At 39.7% G+C, this 22,761-nt stretch overlaps 1 protein-coding gene across 8 annotated transcripts; it reads left to right on the plus strand.

Moving 5' to 3' along the window:
- The first annotated feature begins 1,332 nt into the window (after positions 1 to 1,332).
- tpm2 (tropomyosin 2 (beta)) lies at positions 1,333 to 22,122 on the plus strand. 8 transcript variants are annotated; one of them, XM_068573357.1, is made up of 9 exons: positions 1,333 to 1,593; positions 5,347 to 5,472; positions 8,803 to 8,936; positions 9,443 to 9,560; positions 9,944 to 10,014; positions 12,854 to 12,929; positions 14,181 to 14,243; positions 14,354 to 14,423; positions 20,976 to 22,122. In XM_068573357.1, exons 1-9 carry the CDS (start codon positions 1,480 to 1,482, stop codon positions 21,056 to 21,058), a joined length of 855 nt encoding a protein of 284 aa, XP_068429458.1. In that variant the 5' UTR covers positions 1,333 to 1,479; the 3' UTR covers positions 21,059 to 22,122. The 8 variants fall into 8 exon arrangements, with proteins under 8 accessions (XP_068429458.1, XP_068429459.1, XP_068429456.1 ...); XM_068573358.1 differs by lacking the exon at positions 20,976 to 22,122 and adding an exon at positions 17,338 to 17,701; XM_068573355.1 differs by lacking the exon at positions 12,854 to 12,929 and adding an exon at positions 11,659 to 11,734 and having other exon boundaries at positions 1,334 to 1,593.
- Positions 22,123 to 22,761: the final 639 nt, after the last annotated feature.

Below are 22,761 nucleotides of genomic sequence, written 5' to 3' on the forward strand. Positions count from 1 at the left end.
TGTATGGCTATCTGTTTTTTTGGAACCAGTGAACAGAAGTTACCATTTGTAGACTGTGGAGGAGTGTCACAGAGATGCCGTACACGGCTCTGGTAGAGACCTGTCAATCCCAGTAAGCCCTAAAGCATCTCCTGCTTGACTTTGAAGTCTAAATGACCATAATTTACTAAATGAACATCATTTTGTTTTGAAGAAGACTTGAAACTATAGATTAATACCATGAACTTATGTTTACAATGTTTACTGGGGGAATAAATCAAGAGACAAGTACAGTCATTCTCTCAAAGACTTCTATACAACCAGACTTTAAAAAAAAAAAAAAACATAAGTTGCTGCCTGAGTAGAATCCAGTGAATTCCTGAACAGATGATAACAAGAATGAAGAGAAAGAGAGACACCGTTTGAATTATAGTTTTTTTTTTGAGCATATTGGAAGCATGTTTGCATCTTGAGGTAAGCAGGATTACACTCGGGGAGTGTGCGCCCCGCTCCCATCCCCTTTCATACCCTAACTGGCTCTGATTGGGCACACTTCATTCCAACAGCTCAAAAAATTGAAATTGCCATGACTAAGAAGAGGGAAAAAAGGCATTTTGGTTAAGGTTGTGTTCTATCTTCGGATTTAAAAAGTGCACTCAGATGTTTTAATACAAATGTAGCATCAAATTGTACTTAAAGTGCAAAAAGCAGGAATACTATGTGGAATGGCCCATTTAAAAATGTACATGGTATAATTGGATCATAATTATTGACGCATATATGTGTAAGTATCACCTAATGTTGCAGCTGGTGGGGCTCATTTGTACAAATGTATAGCTTATTGTAAATGATTAGCATATTATTAGTGCTGGGTTGATTCTATTTAAACAAACATAATTCTTACTTGAATTATATGTATAGTTTTATAATCTGAGTCTGAAAGACTTTTGGATAGTTCTCACTGAGATGTATTGGACTAGATTAATTGAGAAACACTAAACAAGAGTACATTGAAATGTTTTCTTATTTCCACTGAAATGAATTAAAATTGTAATTTGATTTAATGCAACTTGTTCTTTCTTGTTCAAGAGGAGGATTACTTTATGTCTGAATACTCATGGCCACGTTGAAGACTTATTCTATTTCCCTCAGGGTCCCCTTGTTCTCCATGGATGTGAGTGAGGCGCAGGACCACGAGTGATCCAGGTGGACCTGACGCACCTGGATGTGATTTATTCACACGTGCTGAACACACAAGTCACGCGCACAGACTGGACAACTCTCGCTGCCTAAATATGGGCAACGTCCCCGAGCGAATCCTCACTGAAAAAAAGTGTAGGGGGCTCGTGCTGGTATTCCATCTTCAAACTCTCCCCGAGCCGCTCAGACAAGCCGCACGCGCGCTCCTGTCCACCTCCGTCTCTGCCGCAGACCTCTGTCTCTGTCCGGACTAACCGATTGCACTTCTCCTTCTGCTGAGAGTCCAACAACTGAAGAATCATGGAGGCCATCAAGAAGAAAATGCAGATGCTGAAGTTGGATAAGGAGAACGCGATAGACCGGGCAGAGCAGGCCGAGGGGGACAAGAAAGGAGCGGAGGACAAGTGCAAACAGGTAGAGCAACATCAAGCTGCTCCTCAGAGCGGCGCAGGGCTCTTCTTAACGACAAGGTCTTTTGAGAATTCATTTCGGATCTAAATCTTGTGGAATACATGTGTAAGATGCATTTATATAAGGGGTACTTAAAAAAAACACACATTAAATAAACTGCAACTTAAACAGACCAAAAAATAAAAGCAAGAGGAGGACAATGTTGGGCATGTCTGTATGTCAAGGTCACAAGACCTTTCAGCAGAGGTTAAGGTGTGTTGTGAGGCAGGATGGGACCATCGGGAGGGCCTCTATAGAAGAGGGCTGACTGAAGAACACTGAGGCTTGAAGCATGACTGTGTAACGACAGACCTCATTGAATTCATATGAAACACTTCATACTGGCTAAAGTTAACTAATGGCAACCTTTAGATGGATACCGTTCTGTATTTGTTTTTGCTTTTATTTTCCATGAGCTCCAGGATCACATATAGCCTCATCGGGTGGTGGCTTTTACGCTGATGAAGAAAATCCTTAAACTAAAAAATGCACAGGTGGTCAGTGGATGGTTTTGAGGTTATTCCAAACAATGCTTCACATATTAGTTTGTCCTGCAAAAGGCTGGCTACATTTTTATTTAATTTAAATAGTTGTATCCCTTGATTAGGGAGGGAGAGTATGAAAGGAAACTAGTAACGAGATGGTAAATGACATGCAGACTCAAACTGCTTTAACCGGGGCTCGCAAACGTGCACATACAATTTAAGAGACACTTGTCAAAATATTTTATGTTATGTGTTATATAAACATTTACTGGCCAATATAACATCATTGCCATCAATCATCCGTCTAATTAGGAATTAAGAGAGGATGAGAGCGAGAATAAACAGAAATATAGTTGTCTAAACACTAGTTGAATCCATTGTATGGATGTTGGCTTTCTGTCACAATTGATGAATGGCATCTTTGGAAAATATGTTGTGACCCCAATGGAAGCGTGTATATTGAAAATAAGATGGGGCCTATATGGAGCGTTAATATTGGAACCCTTTTTCACAGCTATGGATATCCACACAACTGTGGAGGCACAGATGTATTAACAAAGAAATGTCTCTCCCAGAAGGAGGAAGAGAGAGCTGTAACGCAATCCTCATGATCCTAAACACAGTTATTCAAATGTTATGATCAATTGAGTCTATTGCAGCTGTATGAATTCAAGACAAATTCATACAGTCGGATATTAATACACCTTTAAATAGACACTTTAAAACAAGACGCACCACCTCAGGTGTTTGGTAAGCTGAATATAGACAACTTGTAATAATAAATGGACAAAAATGGACAACATCAAAAGTGTTGCGCTGAAGTTATGGATTTTTGCGCAGGGTTGTCTCCCTCCTTACTTTTTTATTTCAAATAATTCTAAGTCATTTCAATTTCACCAGAGCCATTTAGTGCCTCTGTATCCTGTAGCGCCAGCAAGCCAAGTGTGGCAAAAAGTAAAGCCTCTGATGATGTGTTGTGATTGGCATGGTGATATTGCAAGTAGTCGTCATCAAAATCAGGTTGTTTGAATAACTTTTTTTCTTTTCTTTTTAATTATCTGAATAAATGGAATCAAAAATAATTATAAAGATATATTTAAAAATATATATAACCATTTGGCAGTACCACCGTAGCCCATTAGGTGGCGCCCTGAGGCCCACCAGTAGTTGAAGACTCTTTCTGTCTTTGTGCTACCCCTCATCCTGTGTGAATGAACCTCCTCCCTGTCGGTTCCTCTCAAGGAAATACCAAACTGCAACGGTCAATGTAATCAATAACTAGAGGCTTCTGCTATTTCATACAAATAAGAATCTAAGTCAAGAAACCAAAGCAATTAATATTGAGCTTCAAAATAATATTTTTAGGACCAACTGAGGTCTGAACTCGTCATCCTCTCATGTCTCAAAGCCCGTGCAGACTTGATGTGAGGGTTGGTGATTTAATGCAAAGTCTGCTAGTTCTCAGTTTGTAGGATGGAAATCGCTGTACATCCACAATCTTCTGCCAAACCCAGCTACAGTTTCCAGCTGTGACCCGAGGAATGAGTCAGGGCTTATTGTGTTTCAGCTGAAGAACACAGTGATATCCCTTTATGGTCGAGGGAGCGTTTCTCCTCTGTAATTTAAGAGATCACACAGCAGTAAATGAATAGATAGCAGCTATTCAACATATGCAACTGTGCACATAGCATTTGTTCCCATGGGGATCCCGGCTCTCAGCTAATATAATGCCTGCACAATCACTTCTCTCTCCATAGGAGCACTGAACACTGGCATGTCTATTTCTGTGTTCCCTCTAAAGTTCCCCCACCTTCTTTGAATCGTTGATCCTCTCAGAAAGACGGTCAAGGCTGTTGGTTCGGGAGTTGCCACAATGTCGACTGAAGGATCAGGACTGTGCTATTTGTGACTGAGAGGCCCTACATGGCTACGGGCTGGGACCGACTGTCAGAAGTGTTAAGAAAGGACATTGTGGTCAGGCCACATCACTGTCATTTACAATTGGCTTTTTATAGTCCTAGAAGCTGTTGTTGCAAATGAAGACTTACTGAAACAATCTTTGCAAATGACTCATAGGGTAACAAAAGCCTGAAGCCCAAAAATGGAAGGGACTCATTTAGTTGTAAACAAGAAATTCTTCAGCAGTCTGCTTGCTAGATTGATTTTTTCTGTAATGGGATCATGAATATGCTCCACTGATTTCATGACAATCTGCTGATCACCATTAGAGTGTCCCAGATAGTTGGACTTCATGAAAATATGTCTCTCATATATTGAGATGTATTGTGTATGATTTGGTTTGAGGTGGGGAAGGTAATGCTACACATGAAGAATAATTAATGACAGGTGAATAGGTGAAAAACATATCTTCCATTACATCTTGCTCTCGTCCACATGATGATGAAAAATGGCTGATTATTAAATAAAGACAATTGTGACCTAAAGCTTGAGAACAGATGTTTTGAACCCCCAACAGCTAAAATTGATCAATGTCTGTATTTTGATTATATTTAACTTCATTTCAATAAGATTTTCATGTTCCCAATTTTGACTTTTCCCAAAAGTCTGTAATGTAGCACTTCCTATTGTTAAAATGCTGATTATGACGGACGCTCGTTTCTTACTGCGCTTGTCATGTTTGAAATTAAATTTTATAACACAAAATCGCGACTCGTCCTCAGAGGGCTTTGCAATGTGTATACACATCTTTGTGCGCATTTGTGAACTTATTGAGACTGTCATGACCCCATAATCCTCTGTCCCAGGAACGCCAATCGGTTCAGGAGAAAACTCTCCCCCAAAAACTTTAATGTGTAGAAAAAAAGAAAGAAACTTCAGGGAGAGCAACGTAGAAAGGATCCTCATAGAATTACAACAAAGTCAATACATTTGATATAAATGATACATAAAATGAGAGTAATAATAGCTGATAATTGATCCTAAACTAGCGACTGTATAGTCACACAGGCTCCAGACTTGAACATACATATTACCCAGCAATAATCATTGCAAATCTGCATGTGACAAAAATACCATAGAAAGTGAGAAAACACACACACACACCCACACACACACACACACACACACACACACACACACACACAGACACACACACACACACACTAGCATTCAGGAGCAACCTCTGAGCAGGGTTTGATGAGATATCGTGTTTGTATCTGTAGTATCTGACATGTTGTATTTGTGTGTATGTGTACTGTGTGTTTGCCTGTAGCTGGAGGAGGAGTTGCTGGGTCTGCAGAAGAAGCTGAAAGGAGTGGAGGATGAGCTGGACAAATACTCAGAGTCACTGAAGGATGCCCAGGAGAAGCTGGAGCAAGCAGAGAAAAAAGCAACAGATGTGAGTGAAGGGAGCTGATGCCGTTGGTCACATTACTGCAAGGAGGCAATTACATCAGGGACAAAGTCCCTTGTAGTCCCTCACACCAGAACATTCACAGGAACACGGGTTCCATGTCGTTGAAGATATGTGCTGACCATGTTTCATTTGCTGCTCAAACTGTTTTTCTTTCAGGTGTTGTAAAAGAAAAGTAGCATCAGGCTGTTTAACATGAATTACTGCACACTGTTCACTGTTGTAAATTCTGACCATCAGTGACATTACCAGTGTTATAAAGTAATAGTGTCAAGTATTAACTCCTTCTGCATTTCAAATATGCACAGAGCAGTTTGTTGACGTCAGTCAAACTTTACACTCCCACGTCTCATGTCCAATAATTTAATTCTGACCTTCAGGTCACATTGTAAAGCAGGTCGAGCTAAATCTTGAAAGTGTCATCATTAGTTTCTGACGCTGAGTAGCCGTCTCACCGCTGACAGCAGCAGCCAGAAGCAGTATTAAATCTGTCATGTGCAGTATCCGATTCCACCAACATATCATAAAGCTTTTTAGCACCTTGAGACCAACGCCATCTATTCTGACTAATCTGGGGAGCTTGGCGTGGAGGATTTGGTTTCTTGATTCCTCGCTCGCCACCAGCCTGTGCAGATGCTGCTGTACTGACACACAAGTGGGACCCCTTGAGGTCACACTGTGAAGATAAAAGTGTTTAGTAAAATATTGCTGCAGCATTGCAGCATGACATATGTATTATAGATCAATATTAATCTTAAGTATACAAAAGTATTCTAGAACTGGCATTCTCCTTTTTTTACACAACATTGAAGTGCATACTGAACAGGGACATACAAGGTGTCATGTGTCATTAACTTTAATACAACAGAGGAGTTTCCCCCTGACGGCCACTAGAAAGAATGCAAGTTCAAGACACTTTGGCTTCACTTTTCGGAAACGGATGTTGTCTCAATGTAGAACAGCTAACCAACTGGTAACATTTTGTAAATCTAATTGGTCTTCTTGGGCAGATCTTCCTCTCGGTCTGTGGCTGACCCCAACAAGCCTCTCTAAAACCTTCTAAATAAAAAGTACAATGTCTGTTAGTGTATCTAACTGAGGGGATGCAATCTTCTCAGTGCAAAAAGAGTCTCTTCAAAATCCTCAACTTCGCTTTCTGCCGAGCTACACTGCACCATCTTTAACTTCTATTTGTGCAAATGTTCATTCGACTTTCTACCAAGACTCGGTCAGTGTAATGTTCGTGGTATATGTTACCTCTCAGCTTACTGTGCTGAGCAGTACGGCATTCAGTCCAGCTACTGGTTTGGATCAGCAATAAGAGGAACACACTACAGAGAACATTACTGGAGCCAGTCTGCCCTCCATCCAAGACAAATACTCCTCCAGAGTCAAGAAACATCACTGCAGACCCTTCACCCCCTGAACACAGCCTGTTCCAGCTTCTTCCCTCATGGTGGCTGCAGAACACTGAACGCTGGAACAACCAGACACAAGAAGAGTTTCTTCCTGCAGGCCGCCACTCTGAGCACAAACCAAACCTCAGTTGGAAAGTTCAAGATCCATTTTCACCCATTATAGGCAATATTCGTTTACAGTTTAAAATGCACACTTTCTTTTTACTTGCAAGCCTACATATAATCTGATGCTGTCAATATGATTCCTATGCTTTTATCTTCACATGTAGCATACTGTATACAGTCCATGTATACCCATGCCATACTTATTACTTTGCACACTATAAGTATTGTTTACAACTTACAGAACTCTTGAATTATATGCATTATATATATATATATATATATATATATATATATATATATATATATATATATATATATAGTTAAAATAATTCTTTTATTTAATGCAAATTAGTTATTCAAACGGATTCAAATGATCTCGAATGCGATTGATGACTTTTCAAAATAAGAGGCTTACTGACCACTGCTTTATTTTGAAATCGTTTCCGGAAAAATGGTTACGTTGAACGTCCTCTGACGCCGTTGCCACGGAAACACCGTGACACCTGAAGGAGCAAAGTTGGGTGTTCACAGGATGGCGACTTTAGCCTCTATGGACGCGGTCAGGAGGAAAATCCAGACGCTGCAGCAAGTGGCGTTCGAGGCGGAGGACCGAGTGGAGCTGCTGCAGGAGGAGGCGGACATGGAGAGGCATGGCAGAGAGAGGGTAACGCACCTCGACACCGGGGACTACGGAGTTCATTGCGTCACTTGTAGTTCCTCAAGTAGTTCCTTCAGCGTAAACGAATCGGAGATGTAACCTTCGGAGGAGAATTAAGGACACGTGAAAATGTATTCGCGTTCTGAGCTCAGTCAGTAATCTGAAATCAAGTCAGATTTTTTTTTATATATATATCCTGGTTTTAGTCCTGAAATGTTGGATGTTTTAATGATATATGTATATACACAACCCACTTTTTAAAAGCCTTCCTAAAACAGGAATGGGAATAGGAATGGCTTTGCTGTATTTAAGTGCTCCTGAAGGGGAGATTTCTGAAGAGTTATGTTTAATAAAAACACATGATGAATTATCGAAAGGGAACTTTTATAGACTTTATTAGAACTAAAGACGCAAATAGGCAAAATAGTAACCACATGTGTATGTTGGATGTTTTTTCCACTAATCAGGAAGAAGACATCTTCTGGAAGCAAAATAAACCAAAACTTAGAAATTGATTAACCCTCTTCTGGAACCACTGTATACGATAACAACACTAAAACAAATCTTCATGAAATGTAAAATTGCATTAATTATCCTGCAACTTTAGTCAGACGAATGTGTCCTCCAGGTGCCCTCTCCTTATCGTCTCATCTGTGATACTTCTGGACTGACATTTTTCTCTTCCTTCTTCTTCTGAAGCAACGGGTCAAAGGGCTGGCTGGTTCTCAATTGATTGAAGCTGGTTAAATAAAGGTCAAATAAAAATGTAAAAGTGTCCCAGATGTTCAAGGTGGTTTTACCTGGACTGGTCACATGTTAGCCACTTAAATCAAGCATGAAGGTCTCCCGTAAATTCATCCATATTGATATTTGGATGCATACTTTAATCATTATTCTCTTTTTGATGGCAAGAATACACATCAAACACAACCGAGACTGTTGTACTGATTATGTTTTTAAATTGTTAAATCTGTCTGCTGCTATATATGCAGTTATCTTTGTCATTGTGGCTATAATGTGACTTCTTCAGGCACTGATCTACAAAATGTTGTGTGTGTGTGTGTGTGTGTGTGTGTGTGTGTGTGTGTGTGTGTGTGTGTGTGTGTGTGTGTGTGTGTGTGTGTGTCGCTACAGGCTGAGGCAGAAGTGGCATCTCTAAACAGGCGCATTCAGCTGGTGGAGGAGGAGTTGGACCGAGCTCAGGAGAGACTGGCTACTGCTCTGCAGAAGCTGGAAGAGGCTGAGAAAGCTGCAGATGAGAGCGAGAGGTGAAGAGATTCATGTCACTCGAACGATTGAATGATTAAAGCTTGTGTTTCACTTGGTTGCTGGCCTGGGTTAAACTGCCAAAGCGCTCCAGGATAAAAATGTTGACAGTACTTTGTGTGCAAAAGAGGCTAAAGTTGCAATGTTCTCTATCTGCGCTGGAGCTGATGGGTATTTACACAGACCAGGATGTTCTCCACAAGCCCTGCTGCTATCAAGGCACAATGACTATGGTGACAATTTTCCCATGACACTGAGGTAGTAGGTACATCCCAAATTAGATTTTTAAAAGAAAAGTCAACTTCTTCTGGGATATTCTGTCAGATTGAGGAACTTTCTCTGCAGTAAAAGAAGACAACATCGTTTCACAATTGTCATTACGTGTAGGAGAGACTCTTGAACACTTACTGAATACAATTGAGATCTAAAACATGTAAAAAGATGTTACATTGTGATAGTGAGTCACATAAGAACAGTTGTCTGACCGACTGTTTCCCTTGTCCCTCAGAGGAATGAAGGTCATAGAGAACAGAGCATCAAAAGATGAGGAGAAAATGGAGATCCAGGAGATGCAGCTGAAGGAGGCCAAACACATCGCTGAGGAGGCTGACCGCAAATATGAAGAGGTGAGGGAGTCGCTGTTTTTTGAAAAAGTAGTCAGAGGTATAGGTGTTTGTTGTCATTACAGACCAGCAGACAGAAACAGATGATATATCTGATCAAATGTCAAGATTTACCTGTGGTCGAAAAAACATTATGATGTAACTTTACCAAGGACAAAAACACCAAACGTTATAGAGTTCAAAGTAATAAACTTAAAGTATAATTTATTTCATTCATTACAACTTGGACTTGGATTCGGCTTCACAGCTCAGACTTGAGATGAACGCATCTCTAAATATAGTACATCATCTTCACAATTAGTACATTATGTAATTGTAACAACAGTCAGTGTACAGACAGATCCTCTGTGTAAACAGAGTGTGTGCTGACTGCTGATTATCTGCAGGTTGCACGTAAACTGGTCATCCTGGAGGGTGATCTGGAGCGCTCAGAGGAGCGTGCCGAGGTGGCCGAGGCGTAAGTCAACACCTGCACCATGAAAACTCACACCGACACAGGAGCCACTGTCCATAATTCATGTTGCCATAGTAGAGATCCTGTGATCACTACTACGACGACATGTGATCTTACGCATTCCCTTGTAATTGACAAATGTCTTATTTTACGACAAGATAATCCTCTATAAATGGGTTGTACCAACAAGAATTAATTTAATCTACGATAAATTCAAATTAGTTTCACAAAACTAGATTAAAAATAACTAAATCCAGATTTAAAATGAAGCAGAGCTCTGTTGCGCCATTGTTTAAAGCACAATTAAATAGTAATCTGTATGGAGATTGTTGTTCACCCAAATAAAAATAAATACATGAATTTTTGCGTGCTGTCAGACCTAGAAGATATTTATCCCTGTTTCCTTTTTAAGAAAAACTAAACGCAGAACAATAGATAAGAAAGCCAACCCCTGCTCATCCGCTGTAGAAATGCCGGAAATAAAAAGTATGAATGCCACGTCTCATTCTCGTCTCAACATAGCAAGCTTAAGGATTAATATCGATGAAATCATATCGGCAAGAGCGTCAGAAATATATGTATATATATGTATAAATATATATTTATGTATAAATATATATTTATATATATATATATATATATAAATATATATATATATATATATATATATATATATATATATATATATATATATATATATATATATATATGTGTAAATAATTAGCTTGCTAAAAAGTCAGTTAGTTAGCTGGACGTAACTCATCATGGTTCGACAGAGGAGCTCAAATTTCTCCTCCTTTGAGAAAAATGTGGCTGAATTAAAATAATAAATGTGGCCAAAGACTGGAAGGTAAAACAACAGTAAGGAACACTGACTGATGGTCCAATCTTTCTGTTCAGCTCCAGAACAGTTTTCTTTCATAAAACTTACTTTATTGAGTTCATCCTTTCACTTTCTTCAATGCACTTAATAATGGTGTTCAATCCATCTCTAAAAGGCAGCCATTTTAAAAAGTTAAACCTCCTCAAGTGTTAACTTTAAAGTTAATACTGGATTACAGTTTAAATAGTAGTTCCAAGTTCAGGTGCAACAAAATACAAATTCAGTATAGAGTATAGATTTTTAATTATGAGATAGTTTTTCATTTTGGTGTAACATGATTTAAAGGTAAATGATGATTTAGTCCTTGTTGGAGCAACTCAGCCTCAGTGTTTGTATTGACGGGAAGTGTAAGTGCTGCATGATTGTCTCAACAACTGCAACTAATGATTGTTTTTTTATTAATCTACTAATTATTTTTTACAATAAATTGATTAACTATTTAGAGTCAAATAGCTTAATCTATCCTCAGATTGAATGTTACGTTTGACAGTTTGCTTTATAAATAACCAAAACCTTGAAGCAAGTATACAAATGGTTGACAATTTATTTTCCCGTTAACCGACTAATTGACTATTCACTCAATCGTGTGAGAATCCCAAGCTGCAGGACATGTGGAATACAGACATACCTGGGTGTGTGTTTATACATCATGCATGCCTGAACACACCACCACCACCTGTATGGGACTTGTTACTGTTTGTTCTTGTTTTATGGCCTGCCCACTGACCCCTCTCACCCCCGACCTCCCCGACTAACCCCTTCAGAAGAGTGAGGGAGCTGGAGGAGGAGCTCAGACTAATGGACCAGAATATGAAGTCCATGATGTGCGGAGAGGAAGAGGTACTTACTGTACGAACCAACAAGGGTCTAATTCTGCTCCTCTGACCTGCAGCCTCTAAACTCCTCTCTCTGTTTTCTGTCTGGCTTGCACTTAGACTTGAGCATGTCCTTCAAGCAGTCCTAAAAGTATTATGACTGCTGATATTCTATGTTTTTTTTTCTTGTGAACAAATCCCATGAAAAGACCAAAACCAATGATGAATTGCAAAGGTTTGGTTATCATGAAGGGGGTGGCACAATGAATTTCAAGTTAAAAAACAAAACAGCAAAAATTCCCTGTTGGAATCAAGCCAAGAACATAGTTGTCACATAGTTCTCAAAAAACATGTATGTCATTAATTGTTAATCTGTAAATGAAAACGGTTTAGGAAAATGTTTGTTTATTCACCATTTCCTATGAGCCAAGACTACTGTGACCTAAGCAGCATCACTTGTTAGTGGAGGCTGCGCTGATGCGCTGGTACATTTTCATGAGAGCTAGAGTTTTTATGTATGCTTGCAAAGTAATCATTGTTTGAGTTTAATATTTAATAACAAGTACTGTAATGGATGTTCATTTGTATGGACAGTAAAGTCTAGGAAAACTTGAAACACAGATGAAAGAAATAGTGACTGGGAGATTGCAATGTGTTACAGAAGTGTAGTAGAGGCCAGACAGGAAGTGATGTCATGACTCTTAAAAACTCACTGTGCCTCTCTGGCCCAGTTGAGTCAGTCCCACAAACAGCATCCTGCAGCCACTAATACTCACTGGAGCACTACATACGGATTATTCTGCTGCTGGTAAATAGTCCCCAATAGAAAACATTATCTACACCGTTTTGAGTAATGTTTGATGAAAACTACTGGGTTAGAAATAAAACTGACTTATTTTTTCAATATGTGATTCATCTTTTGGCTGACATTCTGTAATCCAAAACTTAAAAGCCTCCTTTGCCTTCTTACTTAGAGTCAGATGTGAACAGAGAGGTTTCATGACAAAAATCCATTTGTTGTCTCTAAGTAAGAAGTTAATACAAATGTTGGAGTGGTCCTTCAGACAATGTCAGGGTCTGCTTTCCTACCTTTCAAATCACTACTTTTTCTTCTCTTGCTTTTCCTGTCCCTTGCCTTGCTCAGTAAATCAGGTGACCTTGAGGAAGAGTTGAAAAATGTCACCAACAACTTGAAGTCACTGGAAGCCCAGGCTGAGAAGGTACAGTAGGAGCTGAGGGTCATTCAGCCATCGGACCCGCCAGTCAAAACAAAACTACAGACATTAACAAATTCAAACACAAAACAGTGATAGGACTCTATGTCCACTTAACAACTTATGACCCAACGTAGGAGACTTGGAGACCTAGACTGTATATAAGAAGTGGAAGTAGTCATTGGGTCCTCACCCATTGGTTTGTGGACTAATGTTGTGAAGTCTTGAGTTTGGCGATTTTGTATGTCGCCAACTTTTTGCGACCAGTAAATGGAAGTGACCTTATTTAGTCAAGCGAGAAGTCCTTTTCTCCTAAATGTCTATACAACCAGAGGAGTCTTCTAACCCCAACCCTCATGGACATGAGAAAGAAATGCAAGTTTAGGACACTTAACTTTTCAGAACCATAGTTTGCTGCCGGTTAGAGACTTAAGAAACAGAGTTCAGAGGAGGAAGAACCTTTTAACAAATGAAGCCGTGGCTGGGGTGAAAATAGCCCATGTTTTTCTTAGGAAGGTTTCTAACTGAGTAAAATGACCCAGAAGTGTCTTTCTGTCAGCCATGATACAAGCTTTTCAAATTCTCTAAATGCTAAGGGGTATTTTATTATCCCCTATAGCATAGGATACACCAAATGGTAAATGGCTCTATCTCTTTTCTAGTTGTCCGACCACTCAAAGATTGTCATCATTCACCCTTTCATACACTGATGGGAGCGGCAACCATACAAGGTGTCATGTGCCCATCAGGACAATCTAACAGTCATACACATTCACACACTGTAGTCACAGCTACGGGAACAATTTGCAAAGTCTTAATATCTTGAAATGACTATGAAGACTATGAAGAAGCACCTCACAGCAAAACATTTAATAATGAATTGACCATAACTTTAAGATTTACAATAAAAAATAATAATATTTATTTATCATACAATGTTTTGTTAAACAACCTTATGGGTTTTTCAAAGAAGATTCAATCATGTTTTTAGAAAGGACAATGCTCTGTGATAGTAACTTGCATGAGGGGCTACAAACTGTGTTTAAAGTATCATCACAAGGTCCAAATGCCTTACAACTGTCTTCATATTTCACTGTTTAATTATGTGTTTCACACCTAATAGTTATCCTTGCTTCTCTTAAACAATAATTGTGATACAGCAATATGAGATTTATCATCCTTTTATGAAGTATGTTTTCTTTTAGTGGTTAATATGTTGTATATGCATTTTAATTCCTTTGTCTATTTGGATTTTAGTACTCACAAAAGGAGGACAAATATGAGGAAGAAATCAAAGTTCTTACTGACAAACTGAAAGAGGTGAGATTCTTTCTTTTACATTGTTGCTGTTTCTGTTGCTTATGCCATATGGAGTTTATAAATCATGTCAACAAGTGCATTGACACATGTTGTGCTGTGGTTTGTGTCAGGCTGAGACCCGTGCAGAGTTTGCAGAGAGGTCTGTGGCCAAGCTGGAGAAGACCATCGATGACTTGGAAGGTATTCAACATACTCACCTGTGTAACATGCCTGCTCTCTGTCATGCAGTGAATGTTAAAATAACAAACCTCCTCGCTAGTTCCAGTTCTGCTGTTGGAACTAAATTGTTGACCGATTGTTGACTGATGAAGCCAAATCAAAATAATTGCATGTGTATGGTTATTCAGCTTGAGCGTTAACTTAGTGTGTAAAAACACTGTGATCACCAGATGCTCAGTTAGGGTCATCCTTCAATCAGAGGATCAGCGGTTTGATCCCCGGCTCCGTCCATATCGTTGTGTCCTTGGGCAATCCACTTCACCCCGAGTTGCCCTCATCCTGGTTGGCAGGTGGCACCATATACTGCTGCCATTAGTGAGTGAATGGGTGAATGATGACAAGTAATGTAAAAGAGCTTTGTGTGTGTTAAAAAGACTAGAAAAGAGATGTACAAGTACAGTCCAATTAACATTAACATACTTAATGACGGAAGGATGACACAGATGCATTATGTCTGTGGTTTTTCCCCTTTGCGGACTAGTAGCCTTAATGAGCACAGTTATGTGAAGATCTGTAAAGGCAGCCAAAACATTCACTCATTCACACCCATCCACAAACTAATGGCACAACTTTTGGGAGCAATTTGGGATTACGTAGAGCCAAGAATCGGACCACCGATCTTCTGATTGAGAGAAAACTCGCTCTAACTACTGAGCCACAGTTGCCCTTTGGCGTAGCGAGTGGGGGCCGACAACTGAGAGGGATACACCTTTACTCATAGAAAAATTCTACATTGTGTCGTCTCCCCCCCTACTCCAATAAGAGCTGTAATTGGGTTAAGGGTGAAGGTCATGTAGTCTATGCCCCAACGTGACACTACGATCAACAGGTATACAGCATAAACCAGTTCACAAACCATAAATGCCACGTATAATAAGGCATGGAAGCACTCACTTCATATAGTATTTCCGCTGCTGAAGAGTGGGACGTTGATTATGTACTATAATGGACCCCATGCAGCCCATAATCCACGATGATTTCATGGATGTGCACCGCTTGACACATGGCTAAAAGTGCCAGATCAGGCAACGCTTCATTTACGTCCAGCACGTTTAACACTGAATGAGTCAGGGAAGACTCAGCTACATCTCAAAGATACAAACGGATGAAAGTGCAAGGAGAATTCCCTGTCATCCTTCTGAGGAGGACCATGTTAAAGCTCTGCCTTATGTTAACCATGTGTACCACATTCTGAGACAAACTGTGCACTGAGCCGAGTCTGTCAGATACTTCTCCTGCCTGGAAAATACCCTCAAGAAAAATAACTCTCAACCTAAAGGAGTTTAAGACTCAATGTGTTCGTCAGGGAATTTGGCTGTAGAGTTGCTGCCCTTCTGTTCTCTCCATTAGAAAGGCATTACAGTGAAACAGCGCGCTTTGATCACTCGTTATCTACTAACGTTTGAATTTAGGTTAACACAAGAGGGCGTGGGACACGAGACCTCTTTCCACACAAGTGCTGAAAAGCAGAAAATCTACTTGCGCCACACATTGTATTAGAAGGGGCTCTAGCGTTCTGGATAGTGCGCATCACGACAGGGGACAGCCCTAACCTCCATGGGGAGCAGGCTGTGCCATATTTATCTTTGGTCCTTTAGCAGGCATATTGCTTTCCGCCTGCTTGTAGTCTTCTCCGCCGCTGTGTGAAGGGTAAGGAAGCCATGTGAGGGTTGTCTCACCAAAAGTTGGCTGTGGAACTAAAAATTACAATGGCGTCAGAGTTCAAACCAAAAACCGGAGTTTGACACTGGTTGTGCTGGGATATCAACACTAATTTCCTCCGGAGGGTGAGAGGTGGATGATAATATTTTTTTTTATTTGTGAAAATGTGAAGAAGTGACTGGTGGTGCTGCGCGTTGGTGTGTGCAGTGGTCGAGCCTTGATGGAAAAGAAACTGGTCTTTAGAGGAAAGTGTGGCCCTTAAAAGTGCTGTAGTGTTTCCTTTTTCGCTGCCTCCTAAGAAGGATATCTCACCAAAGGAGGAGGCGCCACTGGACCATCTGCTTCAGGGACAGTTCACTTGACTAGATGCCACAAGTTACTGTGCAAAATTAGTTGTATATTTTTTCAACAATTCAAATTGATCTACTAGTTGTGGGATTTAGTTGCAGGTATTACAGTTTATATGTATTCTTTACTTTTTTTTCCATGTTATGCTACTATATACTTATCCTCCACTACCTAAAAAAGAAGCTATGTACTAAAATCACAAGTGAGTTTTAGAGGAAGGTTTTCATACAATATGACCAGCTTCTGAATCATCAATCTTCTGGTTTGTATGGATAAAAGTTAGGTCTGTCTTGACCTAACTTGACCTCAGTAAATACAATAACAGTGGAGTGATTAGGGAGTGATTACAGCACATGGTATCGCTGCCAGTTGGATATCAGGTGGGGACCCATGCATGTGTGGAAGAGGTTAACCTGTTGGTTAACCTGGAGGTTAACCTTGTTGGCTGGAGGCACTCATTTCCTAAGGCTGTTTCAGGGGTGATGTGATTATGTTGTCTCTGACATGTGTTGTATATAGAACTGTTGCGTGTAGCAGTAATTGATAACTGCATGGCCTTGTTCGGTTTGAGTGTGTTTGAAACCAGACTATAGCGATCAGAGATGACATTATTTGTCTGAATGAGCTTGAAGTTGAATCTTGGTGAGCTGCAGTAACCAGCTGATGTGATGAAGATATTAACTCCAGAGACTCTTGTTCATTCTGTTTGAGGGTTTTTCAGTTTCGAATAATTTTCTTTTTCTTGTCTCTTTGCTTTTTCCATTTCCGTTCTGTGCATCTGTCTGTTTGGTCCCTTGTCTGTGTGTTTGTGTGTGTGTGTGTGTGTGTGTGTGTGTGTGTGTGTGTGTGTGTGTGTGTCCTCCAGATGAGGTCTATGCTCAGAAGCTGAAGGGCAAGGCTCTCAGCGAGGAGCTGGACCTGGCCCTCAACGACATGACTACACTGTAGCGGCGCTCTCACTTCCTCATTGCTCCTCCTTCCTGTCTGAACTATGTTTCTGCCTGCTTCTTGTTGTTTTGTTCCATTCCACAGTGGTATCAGGGGCTGGAAGATTCTAGAAATGCAATGTGCCGAATCCACCCACCCATGTTACACAGCACTAGTCTTTGTACAGGGCTAAGTTATTGCTCACCCAGTCACTGCTGTGTGTCTGCAGGTTCACTTAGTTAATGTCCTCTCTTTCATGAATATTTCCCTCTGTATTAAATTTATTAAAGCTCTCTCTACTTTTCTGTCTCCTTCCTGTCTTTCTAATTTGTTTACTTCTTTACTTAATATTCATAAGCAGTATATATGTATAATTAACAACTGCTTTGTTGCACACCATAATGTATGTGTATGTGTATCAGGGCCAATCAAGGCAATTTATTTTGTTTTATCGGTAGTGGCTATATTGAGATATTTAGTTTGCTCACTTACTTCGTTTTACGTCCGGTGTTTTTACTTTTAGCAATGCATTTAAGCAACTCTGGCAAAGGCTAGACCACAGCACCAACTATTGCAGGACACTTTTGAAGGGAGAGAGAAATCCCCACGAGACGGCGACAAGGCCAAAACAATTACAGAGAGTGAGGGAAAAAAACTTGATATGGTATCTTCAAAGCGACAAGACCTTTGACCAAAACAGAGACCTGGCAGAGCACGGAAGTTGATTGTCTACTGCTGCGTTAATTAGTTAGTTAAATATTTTTTAACACTTAAACTGATTTTTTGAGGTGTCTAAAATAGGATTTGCTGCTGCCACGTCCACAGCAGTGCATTGCTGTGCTCCTGAGCTTGCATTATTGCCTATTACTCCAAACTGAGGGCCTGCTGTCCGTCATCTACTGATAAATACCTTAACCTTACCTTAACTAAACATATATGGCTTTTATTCATTTAATATAATTGTAAACTGAATATATTTGTGTTTTGGATAATGAAAATAATAATTAATTGCAGTCCCAGTTTAATACCAAATCACATTGTTCTTTTTTTTTTACAGGAAAGTTTTGTTAAATAATGTGTTATTAAAAAATGTAGTACAGTGTTAAAGATTATACAGGCCACGTTTTGAGAATGTAAGTTCCAAATACAACTATGGTTTTGTGAATATCTGGATGACTACTAGTGGCAGTAACCAAAGTGTCTGGACCTGGTATAGGCTACCACTGTGGTAGCCTAGACGAGGTATGGTATAAATACTATGTGGTAGTACCACATGGTATTAATACCTGTTATGAGAAGTTTGTTGGTTACCGGCATGACTGTCACACACAACTCTCTACTGGTCAACCTTGATGCCAAAAGTATAGCCCGTGCGAGCGTGCAAATACCTCAGTATATCTTGCAACCTGGATCTCCCCCCATGTCTCTGCACCATGAAGAAAACACAACAGTTTCAATACACCACTCTTGTGGAAGGAGCCCTTGAACTCTGCAGGGTCTCAACTTGATTCAAGCTCACTCTATGACGCGTACGATATCAGAGAGATCAGAGGGAATGTATAGAGAAGACCACTTGCCTAGGCGTTGGCAAGAGTATTCCAAGAAAAACAGAAGTGAGTCGTGCACTCTGAGGCGAATAGGCAGAGAGGAACACCATGCAGTAAGAATGTACAGACCCTCTACCACCGGAAATGAAAAACACACTGTGTTACTCAGAGCAGCACGAGTCCTTCTAACTGGTCTTTGCAGATTAAAGTACATGGGCACCTTAACGTTGATTGTCATAGTTTTCAACCAATCAGATCTTTAGTTTGACATGCTAGGCGTATTCTTTGACATGACAGGGCCAGCGGGATAGCCTGGAAGTACGTTAGCATTAACATGTGCTGTGATTGGTCAGTGGGCCAGCGTGACTTTTGTCAACAGAAAGCTAGCTAGCTGCTAGCAGAACTCAGTAGTAGTAAGAACATACTATTGCTTCTGTCCATCCAGGGAAAGGGATCCTCCTTCTGTCAGATGTCTTCCCTTTTTTTTCTCCTGTGAAAGGGTTTTTACTATTTTTATATGGGGAGTTTTACCTGATCCAATGTGAGGTCCCGGGACAGGGATGATACGAGGCAAATTTTGTATTTGTGATTTTGGGTTATACAAAATAAACTGAATGGCATTGAATTGAAGAAGAGTTCAGACTGAAACACAAGACGTTCTGACATTTTTAGTGTTTTGCTTGGTGTAGTTTTCTTAAACACTCAATGGCTGGAAAGGAGAAACAGACTTGGTGGTGGACTTCCTGACAACACCTTTCTCACGGAGGGTTATGGACATGTTTGTCGAGCGGACATCTTCAACCCTAAAACGCATGGAAACTTATTCCGGAAACGCAACTGGGGAGGCTCGACTGTCATCACTGGCATTCATGGCCATCGAGAAGGACCTGTTACTGGAACTGAAGCGTACCGATAAACTGTACAACTGCATCATTTAACTGCTTGTTGTGTTTTTACATCTGCAGTCGCGTTGTGTTAATGTGCCTGTAATGAACCTGCGTTACCCCCGGGAGTCTCGGGCGGCACAAAGGGCAACACACTAGGATTTGCGGTTTCTTAATAGCTTTTATTCATGTCAGCTGTACGGTCTTGGTTGTCTGGTGTGCACTTCGCCCCTGTTGCAGCTGCGTTGCCTCTGCTCCCTGCTCTTTCCCGTTCCTCAGACGCTACTCCTGTTTTATCGGGGAAACGGAACAGAAGGCCCAGGTAGAAAATGCACCAGTCGTGCTTTAGCTCCTCCAGAAAAGCAGGTGTGGGCAGACTTGTGGGCTGCAGAAGCTCCTCCAATTTCCTACAAGTTGAGTCAATGGCACATTATCCCAACCTTTGCTTAAACTGCATGGAGTGTGGCTCTTAGTGGGCAGAACCTCTTCCCCAGCTCAGTGCTCATAGAGCCTGTGAGGAAGGTTTTTGAGCCTCGAGAGTGGAACACAAAGAGGAATTTTCACTTTGTTTGCTGCTACTGGCAGCCAGGAGAGAATGATACCGAACAACCTTTGCAATAGTGCACCATATTTTTCTTACTAGCCAATCAGAACAGACTGGGCTGTTTGGTCTGTCTGTCTGCTTTAACGTGCCCAGCCCTAGTAGCCCTAGTACGACTTTTACTTCCTCTAGATAGTCAAGTTTGATTGTCTTGTGTATATATAGTTGTGTGTGTATATATATATATATATATATATATATATATATATATATATATATATATATATATATATATATATATATATATATATATATATTAACATTAAAGCATGTAAACAAATTATGAACCTGAAAAAGAGCAAGATTTGTCTGTTTTTGAAGTTGGTTTGCAATGTTCTCCAGCAGCATTTCATTGTTCTCTTTTGATCTTCTCAAACCTGATAATTGAGCTTCTTGTCTCTCTTACAAACCTGTTCAGGGTAATAACATTCACAAACTGCATGTAGACTGTAGAATTCTGTGGTTTCTGAATTTGATATATTTTTAATTCAAGACAGGGCATGTATATATGAAAACTCACCTGTTACTTTGTTTCCTTCTCCAGAGAAACTGGCCAAAGCCAAAGAAGAGAACTTGGACATGCACCAGGTCTTGGACCAAACCCTTTTGGAAATCAACAATCTATAGAGACCTTTACATAGCTAAGTGGGGGACAGCAATGTTTAATCTATCAGCATAACATCAAAAGCCCCTGAAGAAGACATGAGCAAATACGTGTCTATTGCAAACTGAAAGCTATTTTGTGTACATGCACTGTAAAGTTAATCAGAAATTATCCTACGATCAATAAATAGTTAATTGCATTCAGTCCTTGACACAACCATCTCAAGAGTAATTGTTTCTGTTAGAAACAATTCTCTTGATTGACCAACAATGACAAAGCATTCCTTATTGGGCAAAGTTGTGTATGTAGCAGAGTTCACTTGTATTACCATATTTTAATAATAATAATAATGATAACCAAAGCTTAACTGGGGCAAATCAGAAAACGCTCTTTTTAATAATTTTGTTATAGTTATTTTTAACAGTTTTGGAAGGTTACTGACAAATGCTCTCTGATTGGGGCATCAAATATTTTGGAAGTGATAGGCCATATGTCATCTTTTATTCTTGAGGAAAATGTATTTTACCTTGCGGGGCAACGTACAAATTGTAATCCCTTGAAAAACACAAAGCATATGTTATAGCGTATCTTTTCTAGTAAAATTAACCACTTTTAGATTGACTACATTATTTGAACTCATTTTTGTCAGGTATAGTAGGCATTGCAGCATTACATGAGTTAATATGATTTAAGTTACTAAAAGAAATATGAGAGTGATACTGATTTTCTGTGTTAGGAGATAAATTGAATAGTAGTGGAAGGTCTAGGACACCTAATTGAATAAAAGATTAATATGTGGTAAAAAAAAAAAAAAAGTCCTCAAAAAATAGATCTCTTCGAGATGGTATCACTTTTTACAGTGATGTCTGACATAAACATTGTTCACTACCCTACCAGAAAGTTCTCCATACAGCGGTGTTAACAAAGTGATCAACAGACCATTCCATACTAATAATTAGTTGCAGTATCTTTTTTTTATTTTTACTTTGACATAAAGTGAAGTTTGATTGTTTCCGAGTTGTTACCCATGTACTGATGTAAAATTACCAGTGTAAACCATTTGGAATAAACAAAACAAGTGACTTGACTTTAATTGAGTGATTATTCTGAAAAAAACCTATACCTCATTGAATTTTAGCTCTATATTTATGATGAAGAGGTGACAAAGACCAAAAAGCAGGTCTCATGGTGCTCCCAGTAATTCGGTCTTAAAAATATTTTTTAAAGAAATGTAGCACTGGTGCCTGTTTAATACTGAGTTTTGGTACCCATCCCAAGACGCTCTGGTTCTAGGCTGCTGCAGAAACATGGTGGACATGGTGGAAGAGCTCCCTATGTAGGTATAAAGGTTTTTTTTCTAAGCTAAATAAATAATAATGATTCTTAATTTGATAATTGATTATACACTGATTATTAAAACATAATTATGAATAATACATTTTACATTCAATTAATTCCCCTCAATCCTATACGAACTGGTCCTGTCATGAACTTTATGTTTGGGTCAGCCAGGCCTTCCTTTTACTTCTGCAATTGTTCCACAATGCTGAATCTAGTCTTTTAACAGGAAATGAAGTTATTGGCACATTTCCTCCATACTGGCCTCCCTTTATTGGCTTCCAGTACGTTTCTGTCTAGCTCTTATGGTTTTACGTTATGATACGTTGTTTCACTGCATTTTATTTATGTTCTTTGCTTTATTTGATTAACCTTGGCCAACTGTATA

Source organism: Clinocottus analis, unplaced genomic scaffold (genome assembly GCF_023055335.1).
Source record: "Clinocottus analis isolate CAN_PGR_092001 unplaced genomic scaffold, fCliAna1.0.p SCAF_13, whole genome shotgun sequence".
NCBI lineage: Eukaryota > Metazoa > Chordata > Actinopteri > Perciformes > Cottidae > Clinocottus > Clinocottus analis.

What these genes read in the sequence shown, in the direction of transcription:
- tpm2 (XM_068573357.1), top strand. Translation starts at nt 1,480, where the DNA reads ATGGAGGCCATCAAGAAGAAAATGCAGATGCTGAAGTTGGATAAGGAG. An exon ending in GCTGCAGATGAGAGCGAGAG is followed by an intron (nt 8,937 to 9,442) that starts GTGAAGAGATTC and finishes CTTGTCCCTCAG; the next exon opens with AGGAATGAAGGTCATAGAGA. An exon ending in CGTGCCGAGGTGGCCGAGGC is followed by an intron (nt 10,015 to 12,853) that starts GTAAGTCAACAC and finishes TGCCTTGCTCAG; the next exon opens with TAAATCAGGTGACCTTGAGG.